At 31.6% G+C, this 21,153-nt stretch overlaps 1 protein-coding gene across 13 annotated transcripts in view; it reads left to right on the top strand.

Annotated features, from left to right (window-relative positions):
• Positions 1 to 21,153, top strand: part of LOC141411442 (uncharacterized) — a 313,736-nt gene that overhangs the window by 6,414 nt on the left and 286,169 nt on the right. For 3 of the 13 annotated variants that reach the window (XR_012436178.1, XR_012436176.1, XM_074043157.1), the window contains exon 2: positions 11,045 to 11,208. The exons of the other annotated variants lie outside the window; for them this stretch is intronic. Coding sequence is in view for 1 of the 3 variants with exons in the window: in XM_074043157.1 (XP_073899258.1) it covers positions 11,114 to 11,208 (95 nt within the window). In the remaining 2 variants the exon portion in view is untranslated. The remainder of the gene's footprint in view (positions 1 to 11,044; positions 11,209 to 21,153) is intronic. 13 annotated transcript variants of the gene reach the window in all.

The following is a 21,153-nucleotide window of genomic DNA, read 5'->3' on the forward strand; positions in this document are numbered from 1 at the left end:
TTAGCCATGTATACTTCATATAGCTGTTGAACAACTGAAATGAGAATGGTGTCACAGATGAAGTCAAAATTTCATGTTATTTGAATTTAATCTATCTGATCTTAAATAGCCATATGTGGCTAATATCTACCATATTGGACACTTGAAGTCTAGAATATGAATTCCAAGGAGACTGAAACAGTTTCTTGTGTAATTGCTGGAATACCTTGGAAAATCCAATCAATATGAACAGATGTACTCCTAAGTAATGATGATGATTATAACACCCTCAATAAATAAGGACAATTACGATTCACATGTGGCAAGGGGCCTGCTTTGCCTTCTGTGGAGAGTCTCTACCCAATTCATTCAAATTGCACTCACTTGAGGGCCTCTATAATTCTTTTAAACATTTCAAAGCATCCTACAGGCATTTCAAAATTCCTCATTATGCCCTATAAAGAAGGAAAGGTAGATTATTTTAAATCAGTAGATTTTTATTAGAAAATAAGTGTCTCTTTATACATGCTAAAGGACTCTCCAAAGTACTTTTCTCCACATCACACAGCGGGTTATTAGTAGAACTGAAAAAGAAATTCATAAATGGGTGTTTTGTTTTAGCAATTATCTAGAATATGTTTTATGTGCCAAGATGTCTTTCAGTAAAAAAATATTGTACTTGAACTTTTTCATTATACCTATTTGAATACAAAAACTGAACTTTGAAGTTTGGTGTTGTTTTCAACAATTAGAGTGGGCATAATTTAAACAGTGAATCATAATTACTTCATTCATAGAATCCATTAAAACTGTCTATGATTTGCATGGAGAGCTGGATAAGTCTGGTTTAAATATAATCATGTTCATATATTTCAAACAAAGCTATAGTATCCTGGTAACCAGTCCTAGTCACAGGAAAGTACTGTAATTTATTAAGATCAAATTTCATTTTCATAAGTGATCTAATAGGTATTTTCATATTATCCATCTTGAATGGACAAAGTCATATAGCCTCAAAAGGATGATTAATTATTGAAGGGCCTAAGTCCAAAAGAAGCAGTTTGTCAGCTGATCCAGAGCACTACAGTGGTTCTCAGTGATCTCAAATCCATTCTTGACTGCTTTTCATTGATTGTGCATTTACATTTATGAAAACATGTCTACTTGGTAGGTGGCAAAGCTGCTGTGCTTTCTCTTCAAAGGATGATATCATTGATGTGTCAGTTAATCAAATAAGTACTGAAAGTAATCTCCTTGGAAAAATATTATATAAACATCAATTTTTAATTATAAATTTTGTTATTGATTTTATCCTGAAACTAAGTTATGTTCTTTTTAAATTATTGAGAATTATATGTTAACTTCAGGAAAAGTTGTCTTTTGTGAAAAACAGATCCTTTCCAGCTCAGGTTTTGTTTAAAATTTCACAGTACATTTTTAACCAGTGATAAAAAAATACTCCACTAATATAATGAACCTTATCTTGTGACACGGAATTCATAGTTAATGCCATATGGCATATTATAGTGTTTGCTGCAATTTTGAACTTAGCATATCCCAAAGAACAAATAACTGATTTGGATGCAAGATTCATCGTACAATCAATATGATTCCTTCATTCATACATTATTGAGAGTTGTGAGTGCTTGCAGATAGACTTCATCAGTGGCTCTATTACCCCTTACTCAAGTATTGACACTCATGAATCATTTCTAACAATTTTTGTATTTAAAATATTTTACTAAAGCTTTGGTATGGTAGCATTTAGAAGCATTCAGATGCATACTGAAAGGGTTACCTAAGCCAATCTCTTTCAAAGAACAAAAATCTATTGGACTGGATTTTTGATGTGTGATGTGATTATCTAGGCTCAATTAGCCCAAGCATCCATAGATGATTCGCATATTTTAAAATTTAAAATAAAAGGTGGATAGAGTGTGTGCATATATAAATACATATGATTATTTTATGCCTATCACTTTATGTAGTTTTTCTCATTCATTTAGCTGTTATAATTATATCATTAGTTATTACAGATGAAACTGGTGGCGTGGTTCAATTGGTAGAGCATCTGTCTAGCAAGAATGAGGTCCTGCGCTCAAATACCAGTGCTGCCGAAGGGAAAAAATGTCTGTTGGGATCAGTTATTATGGATGAAAACTCTGAGTTCAGCTTAGTGGATATTATCTTATATTTCCTACATAAAGTACCTAGCAGGTCAAGATTACAATGTGAATTATAAAAACCCTAGCTGTCAGTGTGTTTGACTTTATTAAAATTAATACTTTTTGAATGGTTACTTAAGTTTCAAGGAAGAATGAAAATAATACATATAAATTCTCAGTAATTAGCAACATTTCTATATTTGAGAAATTAAACAGATGTTTATTCCAAATTGTTAATATGGAATAACACTTTTCAAGTATTTGAATAATAAACTACATTAATCTTATCATAAAAATAAATACAAATAAACTTTCTTTGTATTAATTTAATTTAGGAATATAAAAATATTATTGGCCAGCTGTGGTGGTACATAGCTGTAATTCCAGATAGTCACAAGGCAGAGATTGGGAGGATCACAGTTCCAGGACAGTCTGGGCAAAAGGTTACTGAAATTCCATTTCAAAAAACAAGCTGAGCATGGTGGTATACTATGTAATCTCTGATATAAATGAAGTGTAGGTATGTGTAGGAGGATGACAGTCAGAGGCTGTCCCAAGTAAAATTAAAATGACCCTGTGTGAAAAGCGGCTAAAGCAAAACAGTCTGGGTGTATGGCTCAAGTGGTGGAGTTCACAACAGCCTGAGTTTAAACTCTAATATATGTATATGTGTATGTGTATATATACACATGTAAACATGCACATGCATATATATGTATATATATGTATATTATTAACTGAGAAATTGTTGTCACAGTAACTTAAACATATAGGATGACTAAATCAACTCTTATTTGTATACTCATAGTATGCATTTTCCTTGAGTAGAAAATGTCTGCAATAAGACTTTTTTTGTCTATCTTTGATTTTTATTAATGTAATTTTTATATTTAATAAACCAGGGGCTAAAATAAGTGTTAGATATGTCCCCAAATGTGAATACTAAAATGCAGAAGTATTTCACTTGAGAAGAAATCACATCAACTCCTTCATGTATAAGTTTAAGAACACAGATCTGCAACTATTTGTGATATGACTATCATATGAATATTTAACATTTCACACTTATTTACACTTTTTTATAGCAAAATTTATATTTACATGTTTTTTATCTTTTCAAGAATATATACTATGAAATAATTCTATGACTGATTATGTCTCTAAATAATTGAAAAATCACTTTATGAAAATATTAATCACAAATTAAAGATGGCTAAATTTTATGTACTACTTTTAAAGTTCTGACAATCTTATTGAATATCCACATCAAATAGTCAAATTTTGTTATGAATGCAGCATGTACATCTCCATAAACTCAAAAATGTATATTGAGTATTTATGTGTGTCAGTATTTTTTCTATGAAAGCATAGTTGCACAGGGGAGAGGTTTGACGTACTGTGGGTCTCCAAATACTGAAAATGTATCCTATTAGATCCATCATTGACTGTTGTTTCACGTCTTTATATCTATTTATATTTATGCTGAAATAAATGTGTGTGAAGAAAGAACATATGTGTCTGTCCACCTTCACAACCCATGATGTTTCTGAGCACCTTCAAATGCGCCCTGAGAGAATCTACAGTACCACTAGAAACTGCAGCTTGGAGTTATTCCAGAAACTCTGAGTCAAAGAGCAATGTCTGCAGTCACAAAGAAGCATTCACAGCTGTCAGAAGTTAAATGTCCATGCGAATCATAGAACAGCTACAGTTCTTCCAGTACACTGACAATATCTACAAAAAATAGAATTTGATAACTATTTCTTCCATGGGAAAAATATTTCAGAATAGTGATTTATCTTTGCCTGACCACTAATAAATAATTACGTATTCACAGCACATTCTGCATCATTGTCCTAGAACATTTCTTTGCCTGCAGTGGTTTTGCAGCTAATTTCCACTGCCAGAGAAAGTACTTTTGTTGCAATATACTGTCAACGAATCTTGCAGCCAAATACTTGCAGACACCTGCTGACATTGGCGTATCAGATTTAGGATTACAGAAATTACAGCATAAACCAAACTGCAAAACAGTATTGGATATGCAGGGGGGTGTGAGAGAGAATGTATGACTGAGGAAACTCATCCAAGAACAGGTATTTTGTATTTTCATTTTTCCAGTGTATAATATAACTAAGCAGAATAAAATTAAAGCAAATTACATTTACAGAGAAATTTTTAAATTTGGAATAATCTAACTGAGTTCTTTCATTTTTTACACAGGACAAATGATTACTAAGCTGAAAATATTTAGTCAATATACTGTATATTCCCATAGAGATAACAAATCATGTAGTCTCTGAATTACTTTCTGAAAAAAACAAATCAAAACTTAGTATGTGTGGAGTGGAGGTGTGGCTGAAGAGGTAGAGTGTCTGCCTAGCAAGTGCAAAACTCCAAGTTTAACCACCAGTACTGCAAAAAAGAAGTTAAGCACCTGTTTTGAAAATATATGAGAAATTCTAAATGAGGTTAGATTTTAAATCTGTTTCTCTAGTAGCGTAAGTCAGTTTACTTCCAATCAAGGGTAAGTACATTAATTCATGCTTAGATAAATATTCAACTTTCTGCTTAAAAATGAAAAGCTATTTTAAGAATGTATTGGTTTTTAATTGTTGCTGCACTTAGAAGATCCTCATTCTCTGAATATAGAAATCTTTTTCCTACAATCTAGTGAATTATTTAGGTTAACCTTAAGAAAATTTTTTCTAATCACATTAGGTTGATAAGTTACTCTGAAATGCACAACAGTAGAAATAAAACACTATTCAAAATAGGACCTATGCCATTTTTTGTAGCATTCCATGTCATATTCATGACACCTTATTACATTGACTTTATGGTTATTATGAACTCTGCTTGCATCACTAAAGAATTTGTTTACATAAAGTGAGGAGCAGATAAGCTATTTGATTGTATTCACATCATGTGTGCTTATTGACAGAAAAAATTCAAGTCTACAGGTTAGTAAACTGAATGGAGACAAAGATTTTCTGTGCTGATAGTACCCTCATGATTGTGACTGTGTCCACATTAATTCATGCATACTAGTTAGATAATCCATAGGTTATTCATATTCCTGTTAGTGAACTAATCTGCACATAGATCATATCAATCAATGCATTATAAGGACGCTACATCTTGGATTGTGTGGATGGACTTCATTTTAACATAAGACATTTAAAATGTAGACTTTTGTCCAAATGGCATTCAGGAAAATACTTGGATGGTTGAATTTTTGATTGAACTTTTGTCAGAAATTGTATTAGTAGTTGATCTTGATTAGTTATGGATTTCTAGCACCAAAAGTCCACTGGAAGCTAAAGGAGTACTGTCTTGTGATTTTGTGAGCTCTTTTCGATTACTGGAACAAAAAAAAATGGGAACGCTTGCCAGACATCATTTTCTAGTGATGAATTACATGAAACTCACAAATGAGGCACTTTGTTCTAAACGACCCACAGGATAGAGTAGAAGAGAAAGTACAATTTTGTATTTTAGATTTACAGTGTCATAATGAATAATGGAAAATTGTATGGAAAGTTCAATCATTTGATTGTAAAACATATTTTGATATGTAAAAATGAAATTAGTAAGCAGTTTTTACAACTGTATGATGAAGACATAATTTAAATATATTTATAATTAATTTGTAGCATCAAAATCAAAACTTAAATAAGAAAATGAAAGTTACTTTTATAGAAAAATAAACAAGAATCAATTTAGGTTTTAAGACACATTAAGTTCAAAGTACTCAGTGTATCCTGGTGTAAAACATTGTACATGAAATCCCATTAATTCTGATTATTGTTCAGCTGTCTTATTTATTTATTTTTGTCAATATATGGTTTTATGTGCTAATTTAAATTGAAATGAATATACGAATACACAGTTATTTTGGGAGGTACACTTTGAATGATTTGTGTAGATTTTGAATTTATATTCTAAGCACACATGTTTACATTAAATTCCATTATTTTATAAATATTTTGTATGAAACCTCTACTAAAGTAGTGATCTTGTTCTAGTGAAATTTTGCAGTAAAGATTACAACCTCTAAAATCTAGTTTCAGAAAACAATGTATTTCTTCTTAAGAACTTATTTTGGCTATGAGTATTTTGCTTAACTTCACAAATATTAATTTTGTTGCATTTGACCTCTAGATAGTGCTGCCTCTAGATACTGCTTTTTATGTGACAGGTTGTATTACAGCTTTGCTCTCATAGTTGTGGAGATGAAAGGCTTCGTTTTTATACACACACACACATGTACATAAGCACAGAATAAAGAAAAATTTTAAAATGCAATATGTAAGAAATAAACATTTTGAGACATCAGAGCATAGTGATACATACTCACCTTGAATGTCATACTGAAAACTATGTTTTTGCTGTCAATTAAAAAAAAAAACACTTCATGCATGAAAATAAACTCTTCATGTGTCCTCATTAGTCTGTAATTTCCTTGATATGCTTCTGCATAAGAAATAGGCATATTCCCAACAGCTAAACTCATTGCTGACTGAAGTTTCTATGAAGATTATGAATTTGCTACATTGCCCATCATTTTGAATAGTAATAATTATTGTATAATAGCATTATTTAATAGATATTAAACTAGAAGAATATAGTTAATCAGATTTTGTTGCATTTAAAAATCTTCATGTTTACATAGTTGTTATTGTTTTGCTTAGATTATGCATATCAAGGTAATGTGTTGGGATTAAATACAGATGGTATAATTAGTCACAATCTCTAAAGCAGTTTTAACTGTTTCTTTCCATTTTCTATAACCTAAATGGGAGGATTTGTGTGTTTATTTCTATTTTGCTCTTTATAATTTTCTTCCATAATCCCTCAGTTAAATTCATGCAGAATTAAACAATCTTCTGGGCATGACTACATCGTGCAAGAAGAGCCTGGGGTCACAGGACCTGTGGCTACAGATATTATGACCTCTTCCACTCATGGAGGAAGTTCCTGCCAGAGGAAACTCTTTAGAAATGCAGAGTCTCTATACCTTAAAATTGGTTGACTAAGCAAGTTATAGTTGAGCATTTATGTTGTTCTGTACTAGCTTAAAAGACTGCAAAAATATTCAAGCAGCTGCTAGGGCAATTACTTCAAGGGGTCCTTTGTCTCTTAAAAGCAAGAGTTGACTCTACAGTGCTAGGGCCTCCAGATTGCCAGAATTTGCAGTGTGAAGTTTTAGGAGAGTCAATCTAATGCTTTCATAAAATACAAATGTATTTGAAATATATTTGTTTGTCTTAGATACTCTTCAGTTTGGACTATTCAAAATAGGACCTGAATGACTTCCCACACATAGAAAATATAAAGAAATTTACACCTTTACAGAAAACAGTTTCTGTGTATATGCAGTATTATTATTACTTAGAAAAGTAGTACACTCATATTAGCAAAAGATAATGCATGTTAAAGAGCAATAGTGGAAGTAGAAGAGATATAAATTTAGATAAATTCACTTGTCAAATTTAGGAAACCCTCAAAAATTAGTTGCTTAAGGAATAATAAATATTTTATCTTTCTAACCTGATATTTCTCAGTTCTATGTATTGCCTGACTTTGAGAAGTACAGATTGGGGAATTTTGTTCCATTTTATTTTAATATGAGGTTCTTAAATTTTTCCTTTAATCCATATAATTCACCCTTAATCTGACTTCGATTTATATTTGCTTTTTTAATTTAATTTAATTTTAGTTTTAATTTAGACATGGTCTTGCTATAAAGCACAGGCTGGCCTCAAACCCACTATCCTCCTAAATTCTGGGATTAGTGGCACGGACTGCAGTGACAGCTTTGCATTTGCTTTCAAAGATTTAACAACACAATGTCTTTCCTAACTCTGGATGGCACTTGTAAATCCCTCTTCAAGATACAAGTTCCTTATTATTGAATGTGTAGTACTTTATTTCTTCAATATAATGATTAAGTCACTTCCTTATCTTATGACTAATGTCTTATGTAAACAATATAAAAAGATTTTATTAACAATTTTTCATAAGAACAATGTCTAATTCACATAACCAGTGTGAAAACAATATGTTTTCAGAAAGTTGTCTTCTCCTTTATTGTTGTCTTCTCCTTTATTATAATTGATGAAAATCTGTGTAAATTTAAAGTATAATATCTATATATCTGATTAAAAGCTACACCAGAGTCAGATACGTTAGATATCTTCAATATTAGGTAATTTGACTAGCTGTATAATGTTAACATGCTCACCGTTTTTATTTATTAAGTGAATAAAAATCTTTGTCCTTCATTTTAATTTATGTCTTTTATGTTGTAGCATCTGCTTTATAAAATAACAGTACTTAATGCATACTGTTTAAAAATTAAATTCTATAAATCACTTAAATATTTAATAGTCATTTACTATTCTCTTAACATGTATGAGTTTCTTTATCAATTTTCAGAAACAGTTGCACCAACAAACATAAAATCTCTCCTTTCAGGGATTCTGTTCAACTGGAGAGACATGCACAAAAAGAAATATAAAAATGTAGCAAATTTTGTATTCATAGTGGAACTAATGTGGAAGAGGATAGTAACTTCACACAGAATGTGAGCTAAAGGAACATCACTAAACCTCCTGTAGTCATAAAAAATTTCTTCCAAAAACTTTTGATCCATCAGAAACAGAACACTAGCATATGTATTTGTGTTTTCAAGTATATTTCTATGTGTGTATGTGAGAGAATATTTATCAAAACTAAAAGGCCATGTTAACCATGTTATCCATGTTAACCATGGATCCTTAATTTTCCTACCCATGACAGAAGAAAAATCAGAAAATTCTCCTCTAGATGCTTAAAAATTATAAGCATGGTGCTTTCTTCCTTAAACATATAATTTAAATTTAAAAGTGCTAAGACAGGAGTGATGGGTCACATCTGTAAACTCCACACTCTAGGGGCAGAGGCAGTAATATTGTGAGTTGGAACTCAGCTTGGATTACAGAGAGAGAACCAGCCTCAAAATATGCTGAAAATATGAAATCAATTCTATTAGTAGCTGTGGATGTTAACAATTAAATAAAAACTTAAGTACTTGTTTTAGATGCAGTGGTTTCTAAAAACAGTTTATACATTTTCCAAAATGATATTTGCTTAGTGAATGGAGTTTCTTGATTTTACAGTTTACTTAAAAAGAAAAAGAAGAGCCCAGTTATAGAATAGTATAATCTGGTAACTTTATCATTAGAAATCCCTTAACTTAAAAATAAAATTTTCTCAATAGATAGATGAAATATTCCTGAAGGTAAGTAAATATATGTCTTCTCTTCCTTACTTTTGAATGATGATAGATATTACAAACAGTGGATAAAATGATAATTCTGATTTGAATATGATTCAGATTAGGAGTATTTTGTGATCCAATTAATTTAGGTTAGAAGAAATTCTCATCAATGCCTTTAATATCATTATTTCATTTTTATATTGTTTTTGGAAAGTTACAAGTATCAATAACAATTTAAAAATGGACATGCAAGTTTGGTGGAGTGAGTTGTGTCTCCCCAGATTGAAGCTCAACTCCCCAATGTGATGCACTTGGAGAAGAGTATACTGGGAGATAATTAAGCCTAGATGAGGTGATGAAAGTGGGTCCTCATTTTAAGCCAGAAAGTCGATCAACACCAGGAGCTTGATACACTGTACCTTGATCTGGAACTTTCAGCCTCTAGAAATACAAGTAATGAATTTCTGTTGTTATTGTATTTTGTTTTAACAGCCCAAACAGACTAAGAATATAGAAATCTTAAACTGACTAAAACCACCATAAGAAAGGGACTAAGGTATAATGAAGAAAAACAGAGGAGAGTAACCAATTCGGCTTACAATATATATATACATGAATATATCACAAGGAAATTCCCTGTGTAGCTACCTTTATCTCAAACAAGCAAGGGTGATGGCAGGGGCTCAAGTGGTACAATGGCTGCCTAGCAAATGTGAGTCTCTGAGTTCAAGCCCCAGTACCACACATATAAAAAAAAATTATCCCAAACAAGCAAAATATCACTTTTTGCTTTCTTCTTTTTTCTTCTACAAAACCAGAAAATAGGAGGGCAGAATAGCCCAGCGGGGAGATTGAGACCAGTGGGACAGAGTAGGAGGTGGGAAAGGGTACGGGAAGGTGAATATGGTGTAAATACAGTACATAGATGCAAAAATGATACCTGTTGAAACTATTCCAAGAATGGTGGAAGAAGGGGAAAAAGGAGAGCAGTAGAGGGGGTGAATTCAAGTATGATATATTTAATACATTGTACAAACTTCCATAAATGCCACAATGTACCCCCAACCAGCACACAAAAAATAATATTCTATTGAAAAACTTTCTTAGCTATATAGTCAACCAGAAAATTGGGTATTGCATAAAATTCCCCAATAAAGCTTCAATTCTTTCATTTCTCATGAAGGAAGTATTCAACCTGGAAACTGGAAACACTGTGACCTCTTGTTAACATATCTTTGCTTTCTTACCTTCTTCAAGTGAAGAATATCAGTCAAGAACTACTGATTACAAAATAATAAACCAAAGGTCATTGTGATATAAGTGAGCACTAGAAATTGAAAGGTCAAAAATCTTTTTTATTTTCCTCACCATCTTGGATTACAAAAGCAAAAATTCAGTAACTAATGTTTAAATATTGATTCAAGAAAACCCTTTTTAAAAAAGAAATAATTTCCTAGATCTCCTTGTTATCCTTCATATTACACTAATATTATAGGGTATATTATTTATTAGGTATAAATTTGGCCTCTGAGATGACCTATCCTGACAGCAAGAATTCTCTTGTTTACATGAGAGATGTTCAGATCCTTCTATTTTATATAACATTTTGTCTAAATCCAGGCCTTTATCTCTCCAGGGTTTTTCCAATTTATCAGAGCTGACTTCATTGACAGCCTGCTCTGCTTAATTACCGTGTTTTAACTGGATGCCCCAAGGTATTGATGTATTCAACCACCACTTCAAGCTTCAGAATACTGGGCATCTTGGAAGAACTCTGGAGACAGCTTATCAATATCTAAGGTATTTATTATTTTTGAAAACTTCACAAAGTCTGTAGGTACTTGGATAATGACATGCCGGCCTTCAAATAATATGATTAACTGAAGATTTCTTATAAACCAAAAGTCATTTTTTTGTTAATACTTGGGCCAAGTATTTTGAAAATCTAGTGTAGGATTTTCACAAGATAAATCTCAAGTGACTTATACTTAACAATTTTTAGAATTTTAGTATAAAACGTGATCTAATTTTAAGTAGTAATTGGGTCACTGAATTAAGAAACAAGATTCTCTGACTAGAGTAGAGCCATCCTTGGCTTACTCTAAACATCATGAAGCATAAACATGCAGTCTTCACTTGACTACCTGTGATCTATATGAGTGGTGAAAGGGCTTCATCAATGTAAGATTGTTTTTTGTTGGTTTGTTTGTTTTCTTTCTCAGCCCCTATCTTTTTTGCTTGTTGATTTTTTTTAATTGTTGTACTGAGGGTACAAGGTAACATTGACAAAAGTTCTTATAATGTATCATAGTTGAATTCACCCCCTCCATCATTCTCCTTTATCCTTCCTCCCTCCATTCCTGGAATAGTCTCGACAGGTCTCACTTTTCCATTTGCACACATGTGTACACAATATTTCCACCATATTCACCATTTTTTATATCCTCTCCCCTCCCACGAGTACCAACCCCCCAGACAGGACCTGTTTTGCCTTCCTGCACTCCATTTTTGTAAAAAAAAATATGCATTTTTGTTTGTTTAACATAGCTATGCAGGGAGTTTCCTTGTGACATTTTCATGTATATATGTATTACAACTCATATTGGTTCATTCTCTCCACTTTTATCCTTTGTACCTTCATCCCTTTCTTATGGTGATTTAAACAGGTTGAAAAAAATCTATATTCATCCTTGTATAGGAAGTACATCAGCCATATTCACTTTCTTAACTTCCTTCTTTCACCTTCCTCTCTCATATGTGACTTCCCCATAGTGTTTCCATTATATCATTTGTATTTGTATCTGCTCTACAGTCCAGATATGAGATTGAAAACATGTGGCCTTTGGCTTCCTGAGCTTGGCTTACCTATTCAGGCTCATGTCTTCCAATGCCACCTGCCATCCACCAGATTCTAGGCCAGAGTACTGCTGTGTCATTGCATGAACTGTGGTTGTCTCATAATTGATGTTCTCCCTTACTTTTAGGCCATTAAACGTGCTTATCAGTGGGGAATTTGGAAGCTAGATCCTGAAATGCTCTTTCCCTTCATCAACTTGATTTTTCCTTTATTAAAATCAAAGCATCTTTTTTAGGGCAGTAGATGTCATTTCTTCCCTGGAACATTTCCTGACTCTCCTCTAATTTACATCCTGAGGTGCTTGGGTGTTCTCCCTTATCACTAGGTTAAGCATACATTCTGTGTTTCTAGATGTTGTCCGGTTTCCATCTGTTTTGCTGATATTTTTATAGTGATTATTTTCACTCTCAAGCATGCCAACTTGTAAAATAAATTGTACAGCTGTTCTTCAAAGCATCCTCTGTTGATTCTTTTCCTTCTATTTATAATTGTGTATTGTTATTGTCAATTTAAGCAACGGTTTTCTCCACAAGTATGTAAGATCCTTAGCATAATTGTATCTGGTTGGACATAGTCTAACGAACACTTTTAATGAGTGACTAGCTGTTGGGTTTAAACATCTAGATATATTGCTCTCAACATTTCTGTTGTGGAAACCAACAACTTTTAAACTCTATAATTATATGAAAACCAGGGTCAAAATGTTGTTCGTTATACAAAATCAGTAAAATACAATGCATGCATACTAACATATATATAATTACTTACATGATGTATGCAACCTATACCCTATTAATATTTTATAAAAAGTAAAATATACTCATAAAATAAATTCATGGACATTAGATAAAATAAATATCTACGGCTGTTCATAGTGGATATTACTTTTTCCTTCTTTTCCTTGAAGCATGTTGAAACTTTCCTAGAGTGTAATGTGGCTAATTGGACAAATGATCAAAGTAACTATAGAAGAAAGTCTTTTTTATATGGGAAAAAACATGCTACATAAATGATTTGGCACAATGGCTATGTTTATTCTTCTTACAAGAGTTGCTTGAAGTAGGCATGATTGCAAGTTATAGAGCAGTCCTGGCAAAGATAGCTAGACACTATCTCAAAAGCAAAATACAAACAAAAGGGGTAAGGGGAGGGCCCAGGTACGGATTTCTTGCCTAGTATTTGAATAACTTGAATGTTTTCAAAATAATAAATCTAAAAATAGTCTTGTTGATATTACAGAGCTTCCATTCACTTATTCCAAAGATGTTTTAATTCAACTCTGAAGTTTCTACTCACCAGAATGTGTATGTCCTTACCACTTTATCTGATTTCTCTATGTTTTCATATTTAATAAGGAAATACATTTCCTACTTTCTAAGTTCTCAAAAAATAGTCTTTATAATTTAATTATTTATTACTTTAAATATAGATATTATTAACAATGCAGAATCCATTACTAATTTATTACACAGAAACCATGTCTAGTGTTTGTTATTAAGGACATTAAGTTTTATTTTCCTTCTGTTTTTCCTTGAACTTTTTGAAGAAAGTAGTGAGGTTAATTTAAATTTATTGAGTTTAGAATGCTTACAGAAATCTCAAATAGCTATGTCCAGAGGTGGGCATATTTATAACGCTGAATGACCAGAAGTGTGATTGATACCTAAAATTTCCATTTGAAAGTGTCATGATTCATTCAGGCTGCTGAAATATACCATGAACTGTGTGGATTATGGATAGCAAAAAGGTGTTTCTCACAGTTCTGGAGACTCAGAAGTCTAAGAGCATAACACTAGCAGATGAGATAGTTAATGAGGACTTGCTTTTTGGTTCAAACATGACACCTTCTATCTGGGTCTTCATATGGTAGAAGAGAGAAAGAAGCTTTCCAGGCATCCTTGATAAGGCATTTCCAGGTATTGGCCACAATGGCTAAAAATGCATACCTCATAGCTGCTCACCCCTAACATCTAGCAAAATAAGATGCAATTACATTGTTACTTATTAGGAGTAACGACTTAATAATGAAATGATTCTCTAGTTCACTCAATGCACAGCATAATCCACAGTAGAATCTAAGAAGATAATGTGGAAAAGGGACTGCATTTTTTTTTTAGATTTTTGTTGTTAAAGGTTATTTATCTTAAATGATACTTTATTAGATAAAAGGTATATAGAAATTGAAGATTGTACTGACTGACCTGCAGTGCTATCACTGCCTGCTGTAACTTTATTGCTAAAGTATTATTCAGTACCATTCAGTTAAGTTGAGCAATTGTTTGAAATCTAATTGTGAAATTTTTAGAACTGTCAGTAGCAGATGATGGAGAAGAGCTGATGAAGCACCCATGACTCAGGGTCATGCATAACAAGATATTGTGAATCAACTAACTATAACAAAATGAAACTTTAATTTTAACCTTGAAACTTCAAGGCCATTGTCAACCTTCACTACTCAAATGTATGAAAACCTTAGGAAAAAGTTAACTTTTGAACACTGTTGCTTACTTACCATCCTTATATAATCTATTTTAAGCTTCCTTTGAAATTAACCTTGAAATTTCAAATATTTTGTTTTTGATTTTTTAGTTAGCCTAGCTTGTCAAAGTTTTTAAAATATTAATGATAATAATTGTTCTAAAAACAGCATGATATCGGAACTAACTTTTTTCTTTGTGTGTGTGTGTGTGTGTGTGTGTGTGTGTGTGTGTGTGTGTGTGATACTGGGGTTTGAACAAGGCCTACACTTTGAAATACTCCACCAGCTCTTTTCTGGATGGGTTCTTCAAGGCAGGGTCTGGAGAAATATTTGCCCAGGCTGACTTCAAACTGTGATCCTCCTGATCTTTGCCTCCTGAGTATCTAGGATTATAAGCATGAGTTACCAGCACAGGGCTTAGTGCTAAATTTCTTGTCCATTCCTGTACCAAATTCTTAAAACCAGGTTGTTATTGTGTTAGAAAATGCTTACCGTGTGTGCCCTATAATGCTGCATATGCCTTTGGATCATCATAGGTCAGGTTAAAGTAAATCAGAAGATGTCATAAGCCAAAGGTTGATTCTGTACCTAGAGCCCTTATGAGAGCACCCTGGAGCATAACCTGGAGAAGTTTCTCACGATCATCTTTAAAACACACTTGGGCCTTTGTCAATCACAACCAGCCAAGCAGCCTAGCAGATTAGATATAAATTAGAAAAACATGGTATATGTAAGGTTCAATAATGTCTTCAGTTTCAAGTATTCACATGGGTTCTTGAATCATATTTACTGCAGAGAATAGGGGACTACAATAACATTAAAATTATATAGCTCTATGCATCTTTATAGCAAAGAGCAGATGGTGTTTATGATCTGCATGGTCTTACTTCTTCACAATACCAAGGGCTAACAACACAGGCACTAAATTTGTAAACAACCTTTTTTTATTCTTTACACGTTTCTTCATAAATTTATAAACTGGCACAGTATCCTATATTGTGGGACCTTTACCTAAAGACTGGGAATGTATTTTATAAAAATTAGACGGAAAGATATAAAGTTGCAGTTTATCAAACAAGAATCTAGCATACCATTTGGATAGAATGTCTGTAATTTGTAGGGGGAAAGTTTTATCCTGAAAAGTGGGGAAGGATGAGATAAACTATAAGTCAAAATAATCAGTTTTATTAATAATCCTTTTCTTAACATATGATCAAAGACAAGAACTCACAACTCAGAATGATCCTTAAATAGTTTTAAGAACATCACCTGCTTTTGCTCATTTAATTCTCATTATGTTATTACATTTTTAGAGATTTATAATTTTCATTACAACGTGATAAAATTGAGAACAGGGCACCAAAAAACTTATCCAAAATTGCACACCTTTTGAATGTTGTTACAACAGAATGAGACTTGAAATTTACCCAAAGGTAACCCTAGCTAGAGAGTACATGCTCATAAGCAGTAAGTATACATCTCCTCCTCATAGAGAGCAAATGTGTGATGCCTGTGCTGCCTGTGTTACAGACACTAGCCACAAGTGACTATGAGTTCTTGAAATAAGGTAAGAGAGACTCGTACTGTGTTGTGTATATAAAGTACTTTTCACATTGTGAACACTTACTACGAAAAAATATTATAGAATATGTCATCAGGACTTCTTGCAATAAACACTTGTGGAAATGATATTGGTATATATTGTGCTAAATAAAATAATACTTTAAAATTTACCTGTTTTTTTCTCCTTCATAATGTGTTAATGTTTTTAACATGATAGGTGGGAAGTCAAATAGTAAGATTCAAATAAAAACTTATATATAAATAAATTAATTGATGGTTGATACAACATAGCTACTTTTCTGGTCAAAGCAATAAAATTCTAGTTCAATGTAGATGAACCAATATTTTGATTTCATGAGAGTTCATGTCTACAGTATACCAATAGGAATACAAGTATGTTTAATATTTTAAAAATTTTTTGAAAAACACTCTACTGAAATATGATAACATTCAAAAAGCTATACTAATGATGAGTTTCGAGATGAGTATACACCCATGAAGGTATAACTATAGTCTTTGGCATACGTATACCATTCACCTTCAAAATTTCATAGGGATAATATATTAAAATAATATCATAGTATTTAATGAATGCTTGCTTGGTATCAATTATTATTCTATCTTTTTAATCTATTTCCTCATTGAATATTCATAGCTCTATGACATTGGCATTATTGATATCCTTACTTCATAAATGAGTGACCTGGAGCCAATAAGGTTCAATACATTTCTGAAGAACAAAGATTTAGTAGTTGATGAAATCTTAATTCAATTGCAGAAAGTGTTCTGCTTCATGACGATGAGGAATTGAAGCAAGGAATGAATTCAGGTTGAAAGACTTATTTTCAAATGTTCAGTCTTGTCTTTCAGCTTGATGTGTAACTTTGGGCAAGGCAAATAACTATTTGGGATAATAATTCAATCATCACTGAGATGAAGGAATTGAAACAATCTTGTCATTTTAACTAACACTATATTCTGAAGCTACAAGGTGGACTTAACTTTTTTTTCCAGATTTTGATTCTGGCCTGGTGTCTTTTAAACAAATCATGCTCTACAGTTCACATGGCCTATTTACAAACTCTTGTGACCATCCAGCATTATTTCTCTGACACCTTACCTATGCTATACTCTTCACTTGAGTATTTCCTCTTTCATCTCTTGTGCAGGTTCATTATGGTCTCTGTACCCTCTTTTTTCATTTTTCGGCACTCAGTTGCCTGGAACTTCTATGTCTTTTGAATAATCATTGAATTTTAGATTTCTTTTTGAACATAACTCAATGTTGTGTTTGGTTATTGTATACTTGCCTAATCATTGCTAACTTATTAGTCACTTTATTTCTAACATCATACTTACTTCTTCGTGTACTCTTTGCATTTTACAATGGTTAACAATGCTCCAATTTAATTCTCACATTCAATGCCATCTGTAGCTGACTACTAGCAAATCTGAAGTGGTAATTTCTATCTCTAGAAAGAGATAGATAAATAGATAGATAGATGATAGACAGATACATAGATGACAGTGACAGGTAGATTAAATTTTCTTTTAAAATAGTGTTAGCAGTCAAAGTTTTGAAAATTACTGTATCAATTTTGAGAAAAAAAAAGGGAAGTAGAGTTACATGCCTTCATTTTCCTTCTTACCCAAAAGAAGTATGGAATTAATACATATATTCTCATAACAAACACATATGCAATAAGTTAATTTCCAGTAATATCCTCAATGATTAATTTTAATTAATTTAGATATTTGTCAAGTTCAAAACTTTTCTGTATAGTAAACTATAGCACCAAATGTTTATTTTAAATTTCATTTGGTTATTATAATACATCAGAAAATTTAGCAGAAAAAGTCAACATTTTTAGCTTCAAAATTATGAAGTGACTCAAAAATCCTAAATTATTCAGATGAAGAGAATTACTTATTTAACAGTTGCAACTTTAATTTGTACTGACATATTTCAGTCATATGATGATTTTGTTTTGTTTTGCTTTGCTTTGCTTTGTTTCATTGGTGAAGACTGGAGTGTTTATTATAGTATTGATTTTACAAGTTTATACACATAGTTTTGAGATTGTGTGTATGTGTGTGTGTTAAGGACCCTTTATTTCCTAATTCCTTAGAGTTCATTGAAATGGAAAACAATGTACATTTTATGCAAAGCCATTATGGTATTTTGCAGGCTTTTTATGTACGATTTTATGAAAGGGATTGGAAATGACAGCAAGCATGAAGAAAGGAAATCTCCACACAATGGGCATTTACAATACTGTATCCAAATCCAAGACAATTTGAGAGAAAGTATTATCCTTTCTTAACTAGATTTTCCTTACTATGTTCTAATACAGACACAGATGTCAGAATAAAAAATAATTTTGCTAATTTTCCATTTCAAAATATGGCCTTTATTGAATAAATGAAAAATATTTCTAGTTTTGAATGACAAAATATATATCAGTATGTTATTTCATTCAAGAAAATTTATTTTAAATAATAATAAAATGATACCAGGAATTTTGTTTTACCTAACAATTTAAAAATTATTAGGTATTACCTTAAACCATATTTAGTCTAATGTTTACCAACATCTAAAATGATTACTGGCATAACATCGTTGGAGAAATAAATACATATTGACAGTTACATTAGCTTATATAGCAATATATTTCTAAAGCTCACCATTTCAATGTCTTATACATCGTTAAAATAATTCTATACTTCCATTTGACATCACACCTCTTTAAATATACTCTTCTTGTTATTGGTAAATCAATTTCATGGCTGTTCAGTGTTGTTCAAAATCTATGGAACTCCACTGTTGATGTACAGAAGGTGTTGGGAAGAATGGCTCAATGATATCAGAGAAAGGAGAAGCATGGATAGAAACATTTTCTAAGTTTTCCACAACAATGACTTAGTAGATTATTTTTAAAACAATAACAGATAGTACAAATTTACAGAGTTTTTTCTTTCATGCTTCATATAAAACTAAGAACATATAAATTAATATCATGTGATTATGAGAGATATTTTCTGTGTCATTAGTATTTAGAATAGCTTGTAGGAAGCTGATGAATTTTATGAGGATCCCAGATCTTTCCCTCACCTCAGCCCACCCCAGAATATTGTCATGGCTACATGTAACTGTTCTCCCTAGTTCCATCTCCAGTTGTTCATGAAGCGCACCCAATTTATTTCACACAATGCCTGAAATATGTCGCTTCCATTTTTTTTTAACCACTGCCACAAACCAGTCTCAAGGGTTCTATGACCTTTCATCCAGAGAATTGAGAGGAAAATTTTATCTGATTTATTTTACTCCAAACTTTTTCTCACACAGTCTATCCAATATATTACCTCTGGTGATTCCTTCTAAGGTAAAATGTTACCATGTAAATTCTTAGGTAAAATATCCTGTTACTTTGGTTTGCTTAATGGATAAATTGCAAATTATTTTTGGAAATTGAAAACTCTAGATAATTGGGCATTATTATTTGCAATTATTTTCAATAATATACCTATATCATTTAAAGTTCTATCACCTTTGGAAACGCACTTTTGATTTTCTAGTTTTCTCACTCTTGTTCATTTTCTCCTCAAAATTTTTTCTGACTCGTCTTGTTGAACTTGGCTTCTGCCTTTCCTAAATTAGCAGCAGGGAAGGCTGTGCCACTTAGGAGTTTGCTCATTTGATATGATTGCTTATATAAAGTATACATATACACATATATGAACATGTACATTTTTTGAATATGTACATTGAAAATTACCACATCATCAAATTATCTACTTTATGGCACAGATATTTAGGATGATGTTGATATTACTTCTGGAGGTTATATGTTATATAATGATTTTTAGCATATCACAGATGTTAATATTCCCAGTTTTTCTGAATAATAATCTGTCCTTTTATTATTTATAATCTTAGAACAAATAATATGAATTTGAAAGAATTAAAGTAAAATAAAATTAAATTAGTCCTTACCTTGGCAACAATTGTGTGAAATTAAGCACATAGAAAGACCCTACAAATAACTCTTTTCAAACAAAAGATGAACACAATATGTGCATAATTCTAAATGAAATTAGACACTGAATAAGTATGTATTGCATTGATTACATTTAAAAGTATTAAAAATTAGGCAAAGAGATAAGTTCTTTGGTTTCTGAAGTAACTTTTAGTTAATATCTGCTAAATTATGTGTAAATTAATAAATACATTTTATGACTTTTTGGCCTATTTTCCAGATACCCTATTTAATTACTAAGGTAGTGAATATGGTATAAATCTTTTAACTTGTCATTTTACATGTATTCTCATATAGTTAGGTATAACATTACATAATTTTGAATATTTTAAATAGAATGATATCAATTGATTAATTTTAATTGGTAATAGAAATTTAATTCCTGAAGCATTTCTTATTCTTAAGCTACATTTCAATTGATAATATATCATCCACTTTCTTGACTTTCCTGAATTGTGTATTAAATTCTATTTTTTTTACTAAACTATTTAAAGTTAAAAGTTCAATGTTACTTGAATTAATAATTTGAATTTTGGGATAATGATCACAATAGATAAATTTCCTTTTCATAAGCAGTCCTTTATTATGTAAAAGTTTTCATAAGCATACAATGGAATACCTAGATAGAATTTTTTAATTGAAGAGAGGAAGGAGCAAAGAAAGAAATAAACCAAGAAAATAAACACAACAAAACTAAGGAAACCTTGTCTCTCTTTTTGAGGTGTATGCAATCTCAATATTTAATTTTAAATTGAGAAAGCTAATTTCCCCCCTTCAAAATGAGTAACAATGATTTTTTATTAAATTAG

Source organism: Castor canadensis, chromosome 10 (genome assembly GCF_047511655.1).
Source record: "Castor canadensis chromosome 10, mCasCan1.hap1v2, whole genome shotgun sequence".
Classification (NCBI taxonomy): domain Eukaryota; kingdom Metazoa; phylum Chordata; class Mammalia; order Rodentia; family Castoridae; genus Castor; species Castor canadensis.